Here is a 23,235-nt window from a genome sequence, read left to right as displayed (position 1 = left end):
GTGTGTTATTTCCTCCATGGTAAAAACTGTAATAGCAAATGTCGAACAAAACTAAATTGAAACCGTAGGATAAGAATCAAAAGAGTCACAACAAATCATAAATTAAAATGAATAATGACATGTTGCATACTTATCTTATTTTATTCCTTCTTACAAGCCTAAAGGGCATTTTAATTGTTATAATTTGAATGATTTGTTTCTTCTTAATAAAGAAGTCCATACTTTTAACGATACTTGTAAATAATCCCCGCCCCCTTCAAAAAGGTCAAGGACCAATGTATCGCCCCCGTCTTCAAGTTTGTCTTTACTTTCTTGCCAAAACAACTATAGACTTCTAATGAGATTTTTATTTATATCGTGACGGAAACACTTCAATTTCATCCATAATATACTAATGTGAAATCAAGCAATATCTAGGTAATTTTTTTATCAACCACTTCATGATGATATTTTAAATTAGTGTGGAAATAATAACCACGAATTTGAAATGGTAACTGTCACTGTCATGATAACATCTGTAGCGTAGGAATAGGATGGGGCATAGTTTCTGGATTTACAATTTTATTTAGGTCTGGTTAACTATTTAATTTTTTAAAATGTACCAATGACCACCAGCCTCTCATCTCTGCACAGGTTCGATTCTTGTCATATATGGTTAATTATGCTCATAAACACGTTTCTTGTTTAAAAGGCGTTTTTTTGGCGTTGTATGAGTATGAGTAGATATGAGTATAAGTATGCTATAGACTGTAGGATAGGTCGTGCTAACTGGATAGGTATCGCTTGGAAAATTTCGCACTGATTGCAATGAATTTTGTAAGTTAAAGTTAACTGTTGTGACAGCAATGTAACAATGTCTAATTATTATAATAATGATAAAACAAGGAAAGTAAACTGATGACAAATTAATGAAAGATGAAGAAAATAGTGAAGGAGAACAATGAAATATAAAAATCTACAAATGAGCTTTAAAGAAATATAGGAAATTAAAAAAAAAAACTAGGCTATCTAGTACTAGTAAAAAAGCAGATGCTTAGAAATATTTGTTTTAAAATGAATATTGAAAAATAAAGCTGTCCCCGTTGGGATTTGAGCCCAAGACCTTCCAATCAAGACTCAAACAACTTAACCATTTTACTACAGATCCACCCAACTTGTGGAGATATTTAATCATGTCTATTTGCAAGATTTAAAAAAAAAATGAACTATGCCACTCTTTTTGTTAATTTTAGTGTAAATTTCTCATTAGCAGAAAAAAAAGGTATACAGATGCTTTCCTTTTTATAGTTTTAGTGACTATTTTTGTGATTAACAAAATGCTGGAGCAATAGCTACGTTAGGTGTCGCTCTATCAGAGCGATATATACCTAGTGTTGCGTTTGGTGTCGCTCTATTAGAGTGATATCTAGTTCAAACTGTATTACTTGGGGTGAATAAAGAGAAATTTTTAAAATTTATTACTTAAGGCGAGCCTTCACTTCCCCATGTGCACTGTTTACATCAACTTGAACTCTATTTTCTCTGCTTTCAAGGCAACGGGACACCTTTTCATCTTTTAACACATTGTTCGTACCCATCATAATAGTTAACAAGTGGGCATGGCAATCTTCCTCACCCCCCCCACCACTCCTTCTCTCTTCCTTTCTGTCCATCTCAGTTTCAGTTACTGATTTATCCTTCGATTGATTATGACTATGACTTCAAGCTTGAAATTACAAACATTCTGAGGAGGATGTCATGCCCTCTGGCCCCATCCTTTAAATTCCTGCAGTCACTGATGTAGTTACTGACACTCCTCCACCCAATTTGCTCCCTGCAAGAGTCACTTTCTGCTACCATTACACTATGTATATCTGTTTACTTCACAATATCCCCTTTTACACTCGTTTTTATCCTTAGTAGGGCCAGTGATTATGCCATAATGCATGTGAATGAAAGTTGGATGAGTAGTTTCTTTCATCTTTTCTATATTAACAAAAACATTTCTTCTTAGTTGCTAGCCATAATGAAAAGTCCGACTTATGTCAAAAAATGACTCATATTATGCTTTTATCTTCATATCCCTTGGGGCAGGTCTAGTTTAAAAAGTCGACTTGATGAAAGTCAACTTAAGAAGAGTCGACTTATATGTGTGAGCTGTATATTTATCGGCTGTGAGAAAAATAAAAACTGAAAAAATGTTCTCCTGAAGCGCAAGACTTTAAAAATAATGAATGTTTGAAATTTTACCACAATCACAATCCCTTATTTATTGAAATTTATGTCCACAATTTTTCAGAAAAATATATTAAAAATTTATCTCTACGCTTGTTTAAATAAACGTGCCACATATTTTTGCCATATCAACCCCCTCGTGGATCTTTACCTTGCAGTTGGTGAGGGGGCTTGAGGCACACGGGAGGGCAAAGGTGTAAATCCCGGTCGACCGTCACGAGACCATCCCGGGTATCGAGCCAACGAGCCACATGAGCTGCTCGCCCCGGTGTGTGACTAAATTTGATCCAAACCCGGTGCCCGAATAGCAGCCCTATCCCGGGCGCCACACTATTGTCCTTATGTCGAGTCCCAAACAGTCCCGTCAATGGCGAAGCGGTCTGCCGCCTAGCCAAATAATACCGCGTTCGTGTCGCCCGGGTCGTCGGCACGTCCGAGAAAAAAGCAAACGTCCCATGCATCAATCGATTCGCGGCCTGCCGATTGGAAAATGCGACGGCGGGGATGGCGAACTGACGCGTATATTGTCCCTGAACGTCGAGAGCCAGAGTATGGCAAAAAATGAGCTTTTATCAAAGCTACTGGCCGTTCATTGCGTTGATATCCTCCTTTTACAGGAGACCCACCTTTATTCAGGCGCGCAATCTTCCCGATTCCAGATCCCAGGCTATACGGTGGTCCAACGCGAGGACACTTCGAGGCTCAAAGGAGGGGTTAGCGTTTACGCTAAAGAGCCATCGAAGGTAAGGGTCATTGAGAGCGTAACGGACAGCAATGGGGTGAACCGAATTTCCGTGGAAGTAGGTGGACTGTGTTCGCATAATATTTACAAACCACCTAGAGCGACTTGGACTACACCACCGGTACCGGTGGTCAGCCATCCTTCCATCTGTCTGGGAGACTTTAATAGCCACCATCACGAATGGGGCTACCGAGACTGCAACGAGGCAGGAAGACAACTCCGCTCATGGATGGACTGTAATGATCTACACCTAGTGTACGATCCTACAGCCAAGGGTACCTTCCGGGGTACCCGCCATAAGAAGGAGTATACTCCAGACCTCACCCTCGTAACGAAAGGCGCGAACGGTGAACCGTTGCAGGTGAAGCGGACAGTCCTCGGGGACTTCCCGCATAGCCAGCACAGGCCGGTTCTTGTCACAGCTGGGGTGACAATACCGAGGGTGCAGTCTCTCCCACTTTGCAGATGGAATTTCAGGAAGGCTGACTGGGAGGAATTCAGTTCCTATATCGAGCAGGTCTGCCCTGCCATTCCTCCCAAGTCCAAGAATATAACCAGATTTAGTAGGCTACTGGTTAAGAGCGCTCAACGCTCTATTCCACGGGGCAAACGGAAATTCTACACCCCTTGCTGGACAGCAGAGTCGGAAGAGCTGTACCGAGAGTACCAGCAGACCCAGTCCCAGGACACAGCCGATAGACTACTCCAGTCTCTGGCAGAGGGAAGGAAGCAACGGTGGCAGGAGACCGTGGAAAGTCTCGACTTTACACACTCCAGCCGCCACGCTTGGCGTTTGATAAAGAAATTGGACCCAGATCGGAATTTCGCGAAGGCTGCACCGGAATGCGAGGCAGACACAATTGCCAAGAATATTAAAAACCGTAGCAAGCGGGTCCCTAATCAGGCTTTTGAGCGCGGTGTCCGCAAGGCGTACCGTACGATTTTGGACTCGCTACCTGCGGAGGAGTCGGACTGGACGGCCCCGTTCAGTCCCCGAGAAGTGGGTGCAGCCATTAGCGAAGTGAAGAACGGCAAAGCAGCTGGGATAGATGGTGTATATCCCGATATGGTGACGCATCTGGGCCCCAGGGCACGGGCCTGGCTAGCAGAGGCAATGTCTGACATCCTTGCAAACGGAAAGCTTCCACAAGTGTGGAAGCATGCGAAGATAGTTGCCATCCTGAAGCCAGGGAAGCCGGCGAAGGAGGCAGACAGTTACAGACCCATATCGCTGCTGAGCTGTCTTTACAAACTGTTGGAGCGTGTTCTATTAAACCGATGGGGGCCGGTCCTAGACGCTGCCCTGCCACCTGAGCATGCAGGCTTCAGGGAAGGGAGGTGCACCACGGAGCAGGTCATTGCCCTTACAGAGCATATTGAGCACGGGTTCGAGAGAAAACAGCAAACAGGTGCTGTGTTTATAGACCTATCAGCGGCGTACGATACGGTCTGGTGCGATGGGTTAATGCTCAAACTTGCAAAAATCATAAGGTGCAAAAAGACCTTGAAGTTGTTCTCTTCGATCTTAGGGGAAAGGCAATTCCACGTCGCGCTGGGAGACGCCACGAGCAAAGTTAGGAAATTGAAGAATGGGGTCCCTCAGGGGTCGGTACTTGCGCCAATGTTGTTTAACGTTTACATTAGCGATATGCCGAACACTTCCTCCCTGAGGCTGGGATACGCAGACGACTGGGCACTCGTTACTCAGAGTAAAGTGTGGACCCGTCTCGAGAGCGTACTCAGCGAGGACGTCACCAGACTCAAATCCTACTTTGACAAGTGGTACCTGAAGATGAACACTTCAAAAACCGTGGCCACTGCATTTCACTTATGCAGTGGTTGGCACACCCGTAAACTGAATGTCCTAGTCGGGGACCAGCCACTCCCATATGAGCCGCGTCCAAAATACCTAGGGGTGACGCTGGATCGCAGCCTTACCTATCGGGTTCATCTCGAAGGGGTTGCCCGGAAGATAGAGAAGCGGAATAGTCTTCTGAGGAAGCTGGCGGGATCGACTTGGGGCGCTAGCCAAGCGCTCCTGAGAACATCCGCCCTGGCACTATGCTATTCCACCGCGGAGTATTGCGCTCCAGTGTGGGGTAGAAGCAGAAACGTTGAGAAGGTGGATGTAAAACTTCGCAAGTCGATGCACATAGTGTCGGGAACGCTAGCAACAACCCCTAGAGAATGGGGCCCGGTGATGGCAGCGATCCAGCCCCCCGATGTCCGGAGGAGACCATTACGGGAAACTGGCTGAGTAAGATCAAAGAGAGAGGGAATGGGGATACCCCTCTCATGCGCATAATGAACGGTGCCCCCGTTTCGAGCCGAAATAAGTCCCGGCAACCCTTGTACGCAAAATCCCTGACTACGGACAGAGCTGCACATACGAGATGGAAGTCGGTTTGGACGAATTCAATCCCTCGTGGGGGCGGGGACCTACACTCCTCTAAGCTTGGTGAGAAGTTGCCAGGCTTTGATACCAGTAAGAGGAGACACTGGGTAGCTGCGAATCGGCTTCGGTCGAGGAGCTGCCTAACGGCCGGTGCGTTACATCAGTGGGGTCTAACTTCCTGTCCTTTATGTCCACGCTGTGGGCAAGAACCCGAAACGGCAGAGCATCTAGTCGAAAGGTGTGTTGTGACGATGCTACCGGGCGGGTTCGCGACGGTGCACGAATGCGGACCGGACTTTGCTGATTGGGTCGATCGTCATAACATAATAGTGTGAACCATAAGAAGCTGCTGCCATATCAAAGATATGGGACATATTCCTCAACGTTTTATGTCATCTGTAGATTTTCCATTTTGAGTAGCCCTTTCCACAGTGATCCATTCGATTTTCTAATGTCTTGAATTGTGATTTAATCCCATGCATTTTTTAATTGACTCTTTTAATTCTACTTCTGTATGAAACGTTGTACAACTCTTATAAACCACATTGGACATCATTGACCAAATGCTGCAGTCCATTGGATTCAAGTCAATACTCATTGGATGCCATTTATCATTAGAAATAAATCAAATATGATTTCTGCTTTCTCTTGAACATTTTATAACATTGTTAGAAAGAACAAAAATATTCCAAACTATCTAGATAATTTGTTTTTCAACAACTCTAGTCACACCACACTGTTAAAAACAAGGAGCCAGTTTGGAAACTTTCTATATCGTGATTTTTCATTTATCTTTGGTATAACTAGCATAGTTTCTTAACCAAAAGAGGGTTTTTGATTAAACTTGGCAAAACTAACTTAAGGTTTTGTTCTTGTTGCTTGTAAAATTTTAAAATGCCAGCTTGGATATGTTAAATTCAAATAGTTATACATATATATATATATATATAATATATATATATATATATATATATATATATATATATATATATATATATATATATATATATATATAACTATTTGAATTTAACATATCCAGCCACATAGATCATGTAATGAATGCAATGTTTAATTCATATGATATTACAGGCCACTGAATAATTTAGGAAATAGTCATTGATTCGTTACATCACAAGGCAGACATTAAAAATAGCTATTTCAGGTTTCAATTTGTGTGTTAACGCTCTGTATTTTCAGACACATATAAATATGATAGAAATAATATTTTTCTAATAATTTGGGAAAGGAATATAATTGACATATCTGTCAATAAGCAAAAAATTATTCAGAGACAAAGTTTTGTATGATAATACTGTTGTCTATTAGACAAGAGACAATAACAGATTCTCATCGACACCCATCAAATGAGCTAATCTATTTTAGGGATAAATTGAAAGGGAGCATTTTTTTCATAAAAAGAAACTCTGACTCAACTATTAGAGGGCAAGGGAGAATTAAGGTTGCTGAAAAATGAAAATTTCAATTTTCTTATCAATTATCCCATCCGTTGTACTTTTTTCATGAGATTTGTGAGCTAATTTTTCTGAATAATCCTTCCTCTTATCCAGAAACCAAAGACTATGGCATTTGTGCACAAAAACAAAAAAAGAAAGACAGTATCTGACATCATGACACGCCTGTCACAATCTGAAAAATTAGCAAAGGAAACATTGGACCGTGTGAGAACCAAGATAAATACAGCAAGAGAACCCCTGTCAAGGAATAACAATAAGCATGTAGCTTGCTGCCCTCTTACGGATACAGATGAAAGCAGCCTATCAATAGAAGATGGAGACTACATAACCAAAGTTTCTTTGCCCCAGCAAAAGTCATACTCTGGAAAGACTTTTGTTTGTCGAAGTGACAGTTCCAGTGATTCTTCTAATGGTATAAAATCTCCCATTCGAGACAAGGAATTTCTGGTGGGTATTGTTAATTATGATAGTTCACCAATTGATCAGATACTTTCAAAGTATCTTTTTAGATATCCTCATATGTTCTAATGGTGGGTGCATTACCAATGTTGTGGCATTTGCCTATTTTTTTAGTAATTCATTAGCAACTTAATTAGGTCCCTTTATTGGTGACCAAATTATAATAGCATAGACTCACTGAAAATGATATCTGAGTCTTGTTGTTTTCATCAAATGTGTAAATTTGTGAAATTCATTTACTTGTAGAAATTTTGAACTCTTAGGAATATTTTTACATGCAAAGTGTAATCATATCATAAACAGCATATTTTCACTCTGTTGGACATAATCTGTGACAAACACATCCACCTTCTTGATCAAGCTATTTAAAGCATCATTAGGTTATTGTGGTACAGCGTAATGGTTTTTATCTCATAACCAGGAGATACTGAGTTTGATCCTTCTGCCACGATGTGTGACTTTGAGGAAGTCACCATACCCATTTTGTTGCAATGATCTAGGTTTACCCTTTGGGGGTAAACAAGGAGAATTTTTATATTAGTGTTTTTTCTGTTTTATTTATTAAAAGTGCTGATAATTTTCCTCAAGCACGAGATCTTGCAATCAGCTGACAGTAGTGTTTCAAAATAAAAAGAGAGGAAATTAAGTGAATCTCATGGCTGTAACATACATTTAAATATCTTAAATCAATGAAAACCTAAGGGTGTAAAATGATTTAGTGGATAGGATATTGCACTTATATTTAAAGTGAATAGGACTAACATGACATGAGCTTTTGACAAGTCTCTCTATATTATATGTGGAACCACCGTGTGTGATCTTTTCACCTCCCATGGTGAGCCGGAGGTCATTTGCTGTGTCTTCTATCCCATTATTTCTGTTTTCTGTCTTTGTCTCAAAATGGGATTACTTGGTTTTGTCCTGACCCAAAAGTCCTTAACTGAGAGGGAAAACAATTAAATGTATAGTGTTATTTTTGGGAGGTGATATTTTTTTCTTTGTAAAGAATCTCTCTTATGTAATTGTAGTATTATTTTTGGTTTTGAGCATATCTTGTAAACATTTGAATGTATTCCACTTCGTCGAATCCTTTGCATTTGTATAGCGCCTTTCCCCATGCAACACAGGCTCTTAAAGCGCTTTTAAGTGATCTCAAACTAAGAACACTTATAGTGTGCTCTGTCAATCTATATCTGTTTCCTATTGGAACCAATTCCCCTTTGATTCTTTGGTTCTTTAATTATAATTTTAGAATTTTTTTACTACCCCATTTCCTTCCTTTTTAATGGTGCTGATATGATCTAAATGTGTCGCAACATCCATAAAACAATTCAAAACAAAAACAAACATTCCCTGGAAACAAGAAACGTTACATTCATTTTGCTCACCTTGTGTTGCTATACTATGACTGACTCTAAGGTTATATTAATACATTTTTGAAGGGCAAATTCACTCACAGAATTAATAAAGGAGAGTTAATTTAGATTATATGGATTATTATTTTATTTCATTAAAAAAATTATTTTACATTTATCTAATTAGGATGCCTCAACTTTGATCATGCAGTTGCTGGCTGCTAGTGTTTTTATTTTAAAACTAATTGAAATGTTTCTATAAATTTCAGTCCAAACCAGAGAAACACATTGACCCCGCTGTCTGCGTCCATAAAACCTGGGATCTTATAGGATATCACTTGAACAGAATCTCATTTCACTGTGAGGTTTGTATCTGATGAAAATGAGGAATACACAACTCAGTCTTTGATATACAGTGAAAAACAAACTTTAATCTAGAATACAGGGCTGAGAATGTTCCACCTAAAGACGGATTTCCGTCTAAATGGTGGTTTATCTCCGCCCATCACCATCACTATTCAGCCTTTTTCAACAACAAAAACAATTATTAATAAAATAGACTCACCACAACCACTACATTAACATCTCTACCACCACTACTACACAACCACCACCACGTCATCATTCCTACACCATCACAACTAAAACCACCACCACATCATCCCTACTTCCGCTACTACTACAACTACCACCACATCATAATCCCTACCACTACTGCTACTATATCTATCACATCATCATCATCCCTGCTACAACTACTACGACCACCACCACATCATCATCCCTACCACCCAAACCACCACCACATCATCATCCGTACCACCACTATTACTACCACCACCACATCTTCATCTCTACCACCACTACTCCAACAACCACCACATCTTCATCCCTACCACAACTTCAACCACTACCAAGCCATCATCTCTAACCACTACTACTACATCCACCACCACATCATCATCCCTACAACTACTAGAACCGCCACCACACCATCATCCCTAAGAAGGTGACCATAACAGTAAATATATTTCACAATAGTGTCTTCTTGATACACAAAAGGGTGAATCGAATCAGATGTTGAAATTCAAATTTTCAAAATTTGTATTCGAAATTTTGAGAAAATTATCGAATCAGTTCAAAAATATTATTGTCATTTTCACTTTCATGGTAGTAAAAAACTTTAATGATATTTAGCAATGAGGCTGAGCAGATGGATGATAATGATTGCAAAGTGTAGCTCTGGCTTTTTGTCCTTGGGTAAGGCACTTTACATAATTAACCCCACGAGTCTAAGGTGTGAATGAGCATCTGCTATGATCAGTGGTGGATATTTTAGAGTCTTACTCCCATGTAAGATGACTCTACTTTATACATTGTTAAACGCATTTAGTACAAATTATAAATTGTCAAATAATTTAAATGTGCCCAGGAAATAAAAGCAAAACAATGTTCATTGGAACAATGCATTCTTTAGACCCCGAAGTATATATTTACAGCCCTAGAAAAATAAAGTGACTAGCATAGTTAGCTTGGATATATGTATACTGGGGGACGGGGGTCAGTTCTTACTAAATGCAATGACAATCTAATAAGATAAATTAGTTTTTTTTAATGAAGGTAACTGAATTTTTTTTTTCTTTTTTGTTTTGATTTTCATATTTTATCTCCTCTTCTTGGGTCTAAATTGTGAAACATGACATGATCTCTTATTAGTTGATGTTTAAAAAAAAATCTACTTTTATCCTTAGTGCTACCTCACCACCCTTCCAGCTGAAGCTATGACTGAAGCAGATAAGCTCCACTGCCAGAGATTTCATCACCACTGTTACGGTCAAACTCATCGAAGTCGATCCAGAAAGTCCAAGAATGGCAAGGTCTGTATAATTGAAACCTACTAATGCCTTTATATAGTATGTGTGGTGACAATATCATTTATACAGTGCAATCCCTGGATAACGACATCCCTAAATAGCGACAATGGATAGTTATTGCCTTATAATATTTTAAAATAGCCGGGAAAACAACAGCCTCTTTCACTTTATTGTTTTCATTTGAAAATCATTTGTTTTTCTGAACATCAGTCCAATTTTGATATTATTTTGGGCAATATGTTTTTTTTTGTTTTGTTTTTTTTTAATATCGCAAGCTACGGTTCTACTACTTATAAATACTTGTAAATTTTAATGCACTTATCTAAATAAAATTTTGGGCATTAAAAAGTCATCAACAGTATCTCATGTATTTATATAAAATCAAAACCAGATGTGTGCATCTGTGTTCTGGTGCAGTGTTGTCATGTCGGCTCTTGATTTTATTGATTTATTCTTAGTTTTGTTAAATGGTGTTGAGCACAGTTACAATTAATTCAATGACAATACACGTTGGAGAGTGAATGCGTAACTGGTATACCCATTATAAACAGGGGAAATGCACATTCTAACATTGTTGGGACGCGTCTTCTATCAGGAACGGTTTCCGCATTGCACTGTTATGTATTCATGTGTCTCACCACACCCCCTTTTTCCACCATCTTGAAAACCCTGGAATGACGACATCATTTTCCAGTCCCTGGCGATGTTGTTATCCTTGGGTTGCACTGTATATATTTATGCAATGCATTTTATCAGTTTGTGCCTTTGTGAGACTTTTATGGCTTCAGCTACTTGGTCAGATTGCTGCATGGATCTACTTCTGTTCTTTCCGTGACCTATTTTCCGTGACCTATTTTAGGCATATGTAAGCCATCAGTATTGCTAGCAATGAACTTTAAAATCTGATCGTCCTACGTATTGTTCATCATTTTTCTTTTCTTTTACTATGATTTGTTCCAAAATGATTTTTTTTTTATGACAATAAATCAGTTTCCTGTCTTGTTTTCTTTCAGAGAGGCAAAGAAGATCAATCAGAAGATTTATGACACACAGATGAAGAACAGAATGGTGCTGTTAGTAATTTTAGCATCAAATATGATTCACCACACACAGCCAGAGAGAGTATTATTTCATCTGACTTTGAATCATATTGAAGATTTCAGTGTGTTGAATGGTTTGCTTAAGAGGAAAAGAAAATAAGAACCAGCATATTTGGCTGACAGGCTATTATACATAACTTTGGATGTCTTTCGTCACCCCGTCTTGTTCACATTTCTAAACTTTTAAATATGGATGTTTTTTTTTTATCATCTATCTCAATTTAAACAAGATTCCATTTTCAATATCATCAATTCACAAAGTAATTGGTCTATTTTCCATCTGTTAAAAATGTAACTTATTAAGCAGTGCTGATGGTTTTCCTCGGATCCGCGGAAATCCGCGATTTTGGAGTCCAAAGGAGGAATTTCCTCCTTTTAAAAATTATATTTTCTCGAAACAATGTGTTAGCAATGAGAGAGTTGATGTGTGGTGGAACACACAGGTGCAGTTTCCCACTCTCCAGAAGTTAGCTAGAGTATCAATGATAGTCTATCATCTCAATTGCTCTAAAAGTGGGGTTTAGTGCAGTTAAAATGGGGCTTAAAGGCAATCGTTCAACATTTTCCTACTTTTTCACTTGTTGTCACTATCAGCACTGATTAAGTTTAGACCTATATGATTCAATATGATTCTTCATATTGAGTTTTGCCTAGTCTTTTTTATCGCATCTTATTTATTTGTGCCAATCTGTGACATGCAAAAACTACAATATATTCAACATAACTACTGAGCTTTCCACAGTTTATTTTTTTATATACTGCAATATTAACCATTTTTTATATTGAAATATACTAAGTCATAACATTTACACTCTGTGTTTTGATTAACCTTCTTGTTTTATTTTCTTTCTCTGGTTCACTTGTTTATAAAGCAATCATGAGCATGTTAAATATTGCTTCAGTGGCTGAGCTGTTTAGTGTCTCCACTTATAGAAAAGTAAAGTAATGCTGGGCATTTATTCAATAACTGGATATATGACAATAATTTCCCTAGTGTTGCGTCCTTGACTAGGGCATTTTGTATGTATTACGTTACATGATTCAGGTGGCAATGTGGTAAGAGTGTCATTACAAAAAGGATGCTAACATTTCACATGTATGAAATGGAAATTTAGTTCAACATTGCCTCCTCCTCGCCCTCAAATAATGGGCAGGGAGGTCACTTACTGTGTCTTCTTCACCCCTATATCTGTTTTCCAGCTTGCTATCTGTCTTTGTCTTGGAATGAGATTACTTGAGTTTTGTCCTTTCTCACGTTGGAGTCTTTGGCTTTGAGGTCGACAGTCAATTGTATAGTGTTAGTTTTCGGAGGTGATATTTTTTTCCTTGTAAATCATCTCTGTTATGTATTATTATTTATATTCTTTATTTTGAAAATATCTAGTAAACATTTAAGTCTATTCCTCTTATTTGGTTCAGTGCTGGTGTCTGGATGAGACTTTTAGGCGATCTCAAGCTAAGTAGGGATATGCTCTTGATATTTACATCTGTTCCCTGTTTTAACCAGTCCCCTTTATCTTACTTTTTCTGGGGTACCTTTATTTGTAAATCTAGAATCTTTTAACTATCCCATTTTCTTCCTTTTTAATGGCGCTGAAATGACCCGAATGTGTCGTAAACGCTGTAAAGCCCTTAATAACAATAAGCAACCTCCTCCTCCTCCCACTCTCAACACATCATAACCATGAGGTATCGAGTTTGACCTTGCAATGTGGTCTTGGTGAGTCAGCTCAAGGGGCGCTGTTTCTATAGTTAGCATGATTGGTACTTACCACTCAGACTTTATGCAGATTCCCCTGTCCATAACTGGTACAGGTATTGGTATTGTCTCTGTAAAAAGAACTTGGTAATGGTGCCCTACAACTACAAGCATCATGTGTTGTTCGCTTTTTTTTTGCAGCACATTAAGGTTTTGGAGCCGCTCAATAAGAGCTCATGTTTTTATTGTTTTGTTTTGTTTCCACAGTATGAACCATTTGAAAAAATGTTGAAACAGAATATTTTGTTATTATGTCATTTATTTTTACCAAAAGATGCTTTACTTTTTTAATAATGATGGAAAGAGGGATACAATTACAATGTTAATGATACTTTCCTCTCACTGACTTTTTTTTTTTGTCAACTGCATGATTCAAGGTCTGTCTACGTTGAAAAACTACATACATACAAAAGTTATAAGTAGGACTATCCATGGTTTTAGTCTCATGATTTCATAGTACAATGAATTTAGAGTTAAAGTTAAAGCAGTGACAATTAGAATAGAATTCATTGCATCACAACCAAATATAAAATATATGACAACAGCAGTAGACACGTATATATTTCAGTGCATTAAAAATATAAAAGGTTTACATGGAAATATAAGTATTAAGAGTATCACATTTAATAGCAATTTATTTTTGTAAATAAAGGCTCAAAAATAAAGATAAAAACTTTTATCATTATGGCAAATCTTAAATTTTGCACGGTTTACTTCGTTTTATATTGTATTGCGATACGTCTCTATATTAAATCTCCTTTAAAGTAAAGACTGTACATTAATACTGATGAACTTAAAAATGCTCTTGAAGAGCAAAGCATGAACAGAAAAAGGCAATGACAGATATTCACATTATAATACATAACACAGATTAGAGAGGACATGACTTTTATGTAAAACAGTACTACGTGCAATTTCTGCTTTATACTGTGTCCTAATTAGACTGATTAAACTGATAGATTATTCATGTTTGAATTTAAAAATTAAAATGCATCTACTGGACAATACTTTTCAGGTAAAATTTAACATTTAAAAAATCCCTAAAAACAACCCCCCCCCCCCCCCCCCCAAAAAAAAAAAAAAAATAGCATAAAACACTTTCTCGTTTACATCCAGAATGAAAGTTTGACTTTAAAAGTTGTCTTTGGTTCAAATAGCTTTGTGTGAGGTCGATAATCTGATGGCAGTCTGACTAAGCAAGCTGCTAATCAATTTGCTGAAATCTTCCGTAGTTAGATAAATTTATAAAATGGGTCAAAGTTCTTGATGAGAATTTGAAAACACGCTTGAAAAATATGTATTCTGTGTTCTTAGCTAAGCTAGAAGTAGGTCAGACCTATTTATGGGAGAATAACAACTGTATTTTTCAAAAAATATATCAGTGTAAGGTTTATACTTTAAGAGAGAAGAAAAATCCTAATCAGAAGTGTTTTTTTTTTGTCTTTTTTTAATGGATTGGTTTTATTATGCTGATGTGATTAGAATAATGTAAAAAAACAAAAACAAATGAGGATGTAGTCTATCCTAAAAACAAGATTCTCGTTCTTGGTTATACATTAAAAATAATGGTTGCTTTTTGAAAAAAGTCAATTAAGATAAATATAAATAATATCCATTCTGTCATAAAAATTTAATGAATTTTTAATACCTGAAAAAAAAAAAAAAAGAAACTAAAATTTAAGACTCAATTTCTTAACCATGGCAGTTTGACAATCTTTTCAGCGTCTGGCCACTCATAGCGGGTCTGGTACTCCGTGAAGCTTGGGACATGTGTGGCTTTCTGCATTGGCCGGCCATAGATGGCAAAGTTAGGGGAAGGGTTAATGTAAAAGTCACATGTAGGCAAGTCTGTGGCTGGGGCTTTGTAACGCTGCATGTACTCTGTCCTTCCTGGGAATGTCGTGTTGATGCCCGCCTGGAGAATGGATTAGATGGGAAGTTGTCATTGATATTGGGTGTTGGGAATAGCAAAAGCTTATAGTATTATGATTACCACGATTTAGGAAAAAACTGGAAGGTTTCAATTACATACAACCAATGTTTCATTCTCAAACTTGTCTCCAGAAAATAAATTCAAGGCATGTTTAATTATTTATACTATGAATAATTCTCACATTTATATAGTAGTAGAAGTCCTTTCAAAGCCAATTACTGAAGCGGATATGTAACTTTTTTCAGTCATATCGTGCACTTCCGGATAGAAGCATGAAAATTTGCACCCAGGGGTTTTTGAGTATGCTGAATTCAAAAATCGCGGGAACCAACTTGTATCTCCGGTATTTCCCGCCAAAAATTAAATATTCAAAATGGCCGCCATCAAACTCGGATTTGCCTGTATTTTAATTATAAATGCACCGATTTTAGAGATTTTGGTGTCTATATATATGTTTATAAGGGCGGGGAATACGATAAAACACATTTTAATTCCATTATATTTATAGTTTCCTCCCAAAATGAAAAACAACATATTATAATGTTTAAAAATCCAAATTGACCTCATATTTACGAATTGTGCCATCATAGTAATCGTTCTCAGCTAATAACTGACAATAACTTTAGTTTTGTTCATGTGAAAATCACACATTTTTATCAGGAAGAGAGCGCTACAACTATTGTCTTTTCTACCAAGCACAAATTTTCAGCATTAGCCCATGATCAAGTTCATGAACAACTAAATGCAATGGTGAAGGGAGATGGTGGTATAATAGGAATAACGGAAAGTGATACAGCCTTGAGAAGGTGGATGATAGCAGGACCAGAAATGGCTAGACTATTAATGGAGTACAATGACAACCAGTCCAAAAAGCTAAATGACACTGAGCGCCACCATGAACAAATACCAAGTGTGCAAAAGACTTTCCTGTCTCATGTTAAGAATGTCACTGACGTAATGGAGGAACTTGGTAACCCATTTGCTGATACAAGTACAGATCTGTACTCACTTGAAACAAAACAAATAATGTCTGAAAGGGTAATAGAAGCTGTGAGGTGTGCAGAAGACATGGGGAAAATGCAGTATCAGCAATTTCTTGAGGACCGCATCAGTAGCAGTGCAACTGCTTTCAATGACACAATACATAAGAACAATCTTCCTCTTCTGAACTCTGTTGCTACAAAGAAATCAAATGCAACCTCTAAGATTTCCAATCTTCAGAATGATGTCCAGCTCTTCTCCCGTATGTATATATCATGCCAATCTCGGGACAGTGATATGGATGCCTTCTTTGCTCACGAAAATCATGCCTGGCCTCCATCATTGGCATCCAATGGCATAATGCACCATACAAGCAAATCAGATTTATTGGAATGTTTGGAGTCACTTGTTCCGCAACCAGAATCCATCCCAAAAGTTGATGTCAGAATAATTGACGGTGCTGCCCTTGTGCATATGCTTGATCCACATAGATCCAGTATTCCGATTAGGACATTCAGGGACTATTCACAGTTGTTGGTTTTGCCCCATATAAAGCATTTACTGCAAGACGTGGTTCGCATTGATGTTGTTTGGGACGTTTACAAGGAGAAAAGCTTGAAGACACAAACACGACAGGACCGTGGCAGCGGTAATCATATCCGGGTTGATAACACCACTAAGATTCCTTCAAACTGGAAAAACTTTCTTCGCTGCAATGCAAACAAAGAAAACTTCTTCAAACTCTTAGCTAGTGCCTTACAAGAATTTGAAACTCCAGCACAGAATCAAGTGATCAGTACACATGGCCCGAAAGATGTATCATCTCCTATAGCTGATGTGTCAGGCTTGTTTTGCACACAAGAAGAAGCAGATACCAGACTCTTGTTCCATGCTTCTCATTCCTTCTGTCATGGTCTCAGCAAGGTGATGATACATGCAACAGATACTGATGTGGTGGTCATTGCAGTAGCAGTATCAAGTGTTTCCCATAACTGTGAAATTTGGATAGCATTCGGACATGGTAATAAACTACGTTACATCCCTTGCCATCTAATTGCAAGTGAACTAGGTAAAGATGCATCTTATTGACTTCTTTTTTTCCATGCTGTATCAGGCTGTGATACTGTTACAGCATTTCGTGGAATTGGAAAGAAAACGGCTTGGGCTATTTGGCACAGTATGCCTCACCTAGATCAGGTCTTTGCCCGCTTATCCCATGCTCCAAACCAATTATTCCCAGAGGATTTACAGCAGATGGAAAGATTCGTTGTTCTCTTGTATCAGCGCACATCCCCCATCAGCAGGGTAAATGATGCCAGAAAGCAGATGTTTACTCAAAATTGGAGAATAGACAACATTCCACCAACATCCCATGCATTGGAACAGCATGTCAAAAGGGCTGTGTACCAAGCCGGGCACGTCTGGGGACAATCACTTGTAGGAAACCCTGAACTTCCATCACCACAAACGTGGGACTGGCACAGAGAAGCAGATGATTCTACATGGACTCCGTACTAGACCACTCTTCCAGAGGCAGCCAATGTATGTCAGGAACTACTTAATTGTGGATGCAAAAAGTCTTGTACTAAGAGATGCAAGTGTGTTAAAGCAAACCTCCAGTGCACATTGTTGTGCACATGTTCAGGACAGTGTAATAGACAAATGTGAACCCAGACGCAACATGTATTGTTTAATCTCTTACTTTTACAGCTATTCTTCCTGATAAAACTGCTTATTTTTACATGCACAGAACTGTTTTAACATTCTTTATGGAAGACTTAAAATATTTGTATGGTTGCTAAAGTCATAATCATGATAATCAGCTGTGAACGATACCTGTAAGACTGATAAATAATGGTCAGTTTAGATTTTTAAGCATGTTAATATATTGATTTTTTCATTTTCATTGTAAACTATTACTTTAATACATTTGAAATATATTTTATTGCATTCCCTGACCTCAAAAACATATGAATAGACACCAAAATCATTGAAATCATTTAATTATTAATTAAATTACAAATAAATCCAGTTTTTGAAAGCGGCCATTTTGAATTTAATTTTTGGCGGGAAAGATTTGAAAGCTATACATTTGAAATAGGTTTTATTGTATTCTCTGACCTCTTAAACATATGAAAAGACACCAAAATCATTGAAATTGGTGACTTATTAACTATTTACAGACACATCCAATTTTTAATGGCGGCCATTTTGAATATTTAATTTTTGGCGGGAAATTCCAGAGCTACAAGTTGGTTCCCGCCATTTTTGAATTCAGCATACTCAAAAACCCCTAGGTGCAAAGTTTCATGCTTCTATCCGGAAGTGCACGCCAAAATCACATATCTGCCCCAGTAAATAGGCTCATGGAGCCAGAGTTTATCCCGATTTCTATAGTGTGAATCGGAAAATAATAATTGCTTTAGATAGGACGCTAGTCTATCGCAAAGTACATTCCACCAGATCTAACAGGACCAACTACCCAATCACTGCTGGGAGGACAAGGGGGTTGATTCAGGCCCTTTGCGTGCGGAGCGAGTGCTCTAGCAATTTAGCCATTGAGACTCTCTTTATAAAGTAGTTATCTGTTTTATTATCTTACTCCCAGTACTTGACATTACAGTACAGCTCGCGTACAACGTCCTCGGTTGCCACAGGAGCTGGACTATAATGGGAAATTTTTTAATCCTCGTTCTACAGCTTATAAAATTCATATAAATCATGCATGGCTATAACAGCGACAACGGGGTTGTGAGTCACAAGTTTAGTACCCAGTTGAGAAAAACTATGTACTCAAGAAGAAAAGAGGAAGGCACACATGACACATAACTTATAGGGCACGGAGATGAGGTGAGAGTGGGAAAATTGCAGTTATTGTGCATACTATTGACGTTTCTCTGTGTACTTTGAGCACCCATGACGACACAATAAAAGGCTAATGAGAGGCACGTGACTGTCCGATCAACATGTTGATACACTTAGAACAAGTATTTTATTCTTAGAGTGAGGTATGTGTGTCTCGTGGCTGATTAGGTAACTATGCCCAATGAGAAGTGAGATGGTGAAGAACTCTCTGTGAAGCCTGAGGGTAGGATTGTGCACTACTTGAGTTTTGAAGTGCACATAGTTGCTGTCAGTGGCCCAGTTGGAAAGCAGAGGAAAGGAGGAAGGTAGAATTAACCATTGCATTGTACAACTCGGCTTGTTAACAAAGTAAATGGAAGAGGGGATGAGGTATGGTGTTTCGGGGGGTGGGTGTTACAGGAACGGAAGTCATGTCGACTGATTTATTTACTAAGGGAAGTAACTCAAAACGAGGTCCAAGTGTTTGTTTTTAAAAAAATTTCCCTCAGAATTGCTTTGCTTCAAATTCTGTAGCATAAATATAAAAGGACTAGGCTACAACTGGGATATTTTGCTAGTCCCACTCTCCCCGTTGTATCAGTTTCACTGTTTTTATTTCTTTCTGTGTACATTTCACAAGTAGCCTTTTTAATGAGATTATATTTGAGATCAGGGGACTTATATATTTTAAATCATCGGCTATTACTGCAAGTGATGGCCTGAGAGTTAGAATGAGACAATGATGGTTAATCTCAAACTATCTCAGCAGGGTAAAATGAAATGTTCAAATAAATGTGGCCAGTCTTGGAATCAACACGTGTGTCGGCTACTCATTCAACCCCTGGTGTTTTTTTTATGGGTTAATGGACTCGTCATGGTTTGGAGGATTGGAAAGGGAAGGCTCTAAATGAAATGAACTTCACTTGTATTCCAATTCAGGATTATTTTTTTACATTCAGTTTCACCTAAATTATCCAATTTTGCTGCTCGGCTTGTAACTTTCGATGAAAACAGGACATTCCAAGAAGTAAAGTGATTGGAGGGATCAGTGAGGATGAGAAAAACATATATATGTATGAATATATTGAGCTTGAACCCGTCATTCACCAATCAGACTATCAAGTACAGAGATGAAAAATAATTCCACACAAACCTGTTCCTGCACACTCATGTTCTCGTAAGGCGCCCTGGCAGTGGCACACTTTTGGCCAACTCCTTGTCCTTCCATCTTGTTATACATGTCATGGGCATTTGCAGCATTGAGATATTTGACCTCATTGATAGCAGTGGTGGCTCTGGGTGCTCCACCCATGCTTGCTCCACTGTCTTTAGGGTACAATGAGTCAATGGTACGGTACCCTGGGAAGACAGAAAAAAACGATGGAGGCCGTATGATTGATTTGCAAATTTGATTGATTGTTATAAAACTGAAAAAAAGGGGCGGTCAAATCTAGGTCTCCATTTTTCTTCTGAAGATTTTTCTGGTAAATTGTTTGTCGACTGGAACATGAGATTTTGTTACTTATGTATTGTAAACTTTGAGTGATCTCTCTTACGCTAATTTTTGCACAGAAGCATGGAGTCTCAGTCTGACCACAATGATAAACTACTCTTTGAATTTACTTTTGTTCTCTGTTTTTACGCATCCCCTTTGTCACACCTTTTCTTGGAGGGTAACATCTTATCCTATATATAAGATTACCAACACTTCTTTTTATTGGCGCTAATATGATATAAAAGTGTCACATGCGCAGTTTAAACTTCAAAGAGGAAACTACTCAATATGATGCTATTCTATTCTTTATTTTTATAATTCTTACTTGTTACCAAAATTATAGACCTTTGAGTCTATTAACTATGGACATATTCTATATTACCTCTTGTCACTCTCATTGGCTGACAGCCTGTGTCAAAAGTAATATGTTTCTTCAAAGATCCAATGTTTGTGGCTGGCACAGGTCCATAACTTTTGTCTCCGACGGTCGTCATTGATCGTCTAAGGGATTTCTGCTCCAGGCTTGGACTGCCAATGGCTGCAATGAAATCGACACATTTTGTCACAATAAATGAAAAGGAGAATCATTATGTACAGGTCTAGGTAATAAGCTGAAAATAAGCCTTAGATAGAGCAATGAAGAGAAGGATGTTTGACGTGAAATTAAAATATTGCTTATGTAGCACATGCCTTTAGACATTGGCGTAAAAAACGAGAGTGAGTAGCTTTATTAAAGTATTAACGATATGAAAACCAAATGGAAATTAGCAGGACATGTGCCAATATTGAAAAAAAACTGAAGGGCAGCTGCACATAAGAGAAAGATCGTGAGGAATACAGAGGTGCCTGAAAGATGGCATTCAGCAGTACACTGGCTCAAAATGGCATAGAAAATCTGGGTAAAAGGTAAAGTAACCTTGAGTGGGGTAATGTGCTCAAATGTCTTGTCCAAGGAAAAAATACAGCTGGAGCTATAGCTTTATTGTCGCTCATTCAGATCTGGCTCATATTTTTTGATCTTGTGATAAGACACTACCAATAAACTATCAGCAGCATGCTGGTCATTATTAATGATGTCAATTTTGACAATATCCTTACTTGTATGAGATCTGCAGAGATTGTTCATGCGTCCAAGCTCTCCAGACTTGTCCATCCAGCTGGTCTGCATTCGGAATGGATCTCTGGTCCCTCTGGTCAGGTTCTGTCTGTAGCCAGTGTAACGGTCGGTTACACCAATTGTATCGCCGAACTGTTTGATACGATCAGCGGCATCCATGGTCACTCCCTCAAGTTGCTGCAAGAAAAGTATAGTTTATAAATTTTTTGACCTTTTGAGATATTACGCCATAAATCAGACTAGTTAACCCATTTTCCAAAGTTGATAAACATACAGTAACAATTGGTTACTACCTGTAGATTGAGCATTGATACACTCCAAGTACTTTCATTGGATATAATAATCCCAGCTATCCAATAAGATAAAATCTGACTCTATTTACTCAGATCCCAACCAGATTTGTCTTTGTTGAGAATATCTGCAGCAACCCCTCTGGGTAAATTGAATGTGATTCCATAAAGTATTTTCTCTGCAAATTCAAGGATGATGATTGATATGTGATTCTGTTTAGATTATGTGACTCCAGCCTGTCAATGTGATATTATATCGGATTGGAGTAGGTGAGAAAATTGAATATAAAGTAGTATGGATCTTTACTTATATATCTGATACCTGCATCTCGTCAAACAAGATGTTTTCTTTACGAAAGGAATAGAATAAAACACTTTTTTTTAAAGAAAAAAAGAATGAGGAAGAAAAAGGAAAAAACAATCTGATTTGATTTTTTATTTTAATCTAACATAGTATTTGACTCCCGCTATAAATGTTGTAGGATGAAAAATAAAATATTAAAATTGTCACACAGTCTGAATAATGAAATAGGCGAAAATGGGTTTATGTGATTGAACCTGAAACTGAAAAATACAACTCTTCAAACCTTCTGGTTGTTTTTGAGAGCAGAGACAGCCCACTGGTGGATTTCCCTAAGCTGGTTCTCTTGCTTCCCTGCCACACTCTGATTGGACAACGGCTTTTATATTCCTGAAGTCTGGCTCCAGTCTGATTGATGGCATTTAAAGCATCTGGAATGGGAAATCGTAAGAGTAATTTGATGAATGAAAAATATCCATGTGACTCTTGTTAAAAACATGATTGTGACTTACGTTCTATATCTAGTTTTATTTAGGGGTAACCAAGGCCTGAAAATTAAATTTAGTCAAAATGAAGGAAAATATAAAATTTGATGGGTCTTTTATCTCTTTATCGTTCCATTTCCCTCAATAGAAGAACATTAATCAAACGAAGTGGCAATTTGGACCCGAGTCTGAATTGCTTCTCGTGGCAATTCGGACTCTTGCCACAATGCACCTGCGCAATCACAGGAAGTGTCGGAAATGGACGATGGGTCGAAAGTGAAGCGTGGTAGGGTGGGGGGGAAGGTGCTCGTTCTCAGTTGTAAGTTGTCAGTCGGTAGGAGGGCGAGTGAGCGAGCAAGTCACGTTTTAGAGCTCCCGAAGATTACTAACCTTCAAAAGCGGTGATCTATTATTCC

The 23,235-nt window shown here is 38.2% G+C and overlaps 2 protein-coding genes across 2 annotated transcripts in view; one reads left to right on the top strand and one right to left on the bottom strand.

Moving 5' to 3' along the window:
* Positions 1-12,423, top strand: LOC144967927 (uncharacterized). Its single transcript, XM_078905707.1, has 5 exons — positions 1-417; positions 6,920-7,273; positions 8,910-9,005; positions 10,392-10,517; positions 11,528-12,423. Exons 2-5 carry the CDS (start codon positions 6,932-6,934, stop codon positions 11,558-11,560), a joined length of 597 nt encoding a protein of 198 aa, XP_078761833.1. The 5' UTR covers positions 1-417; positions 6,920-6,931; the 3' UTR covers positions 11,561-12,423.
* Positions 12,424-13,614: 1,191 nt separating this feature from the next.
* Positions 13,615-23,235, bottom strand: part of LOC144967926 (uncharacterized) — a 94,639-nt gene continuing 85,018 nt past the window's right edge. Inside the window, exons 4-7 of the mRNA XM_078905706.1 lie at positions 21,725-21,920; positions 21,009-21,164; positions 20,285-20,490; positions 13,615-15,288 (exon numbers count right to left, since the gene is read on the bottom strand). Of these exons, the coding sequence (XP_078761832.1) occupies positions 15,058-15,288; positions 20,285-20,490; positions 21,009-21,164; positions 21,725-21,920 (789 nt within the window). The 3' untranslated portion in view covers positions 13,615-15,057. The remainder of the gene's footprint in view (positions 15,289-20,284; positions 20,491-21,008; positions 21,165-21,724; positions 21,921-23,235) is intronic.

This window comes from Berghia stephanieae, chromosome 3, assembly GCF_034508935.2.
Source record: "Berghia stephanieae isolate SIO BIC M18660-M18661 chromosome 3, UCSD_Bste_1.3, whole genome shotgun sequence".
Lineage (NCBI taxonomy): Eukaryota > Metazoa > Mollusca > Gastropoda > Nudibranchia > Aeolidiidae > Berghia > Berghia stephanieae.
This window is presented reverse-complemented; position numbering and strand designations above follow the sequence as displayed.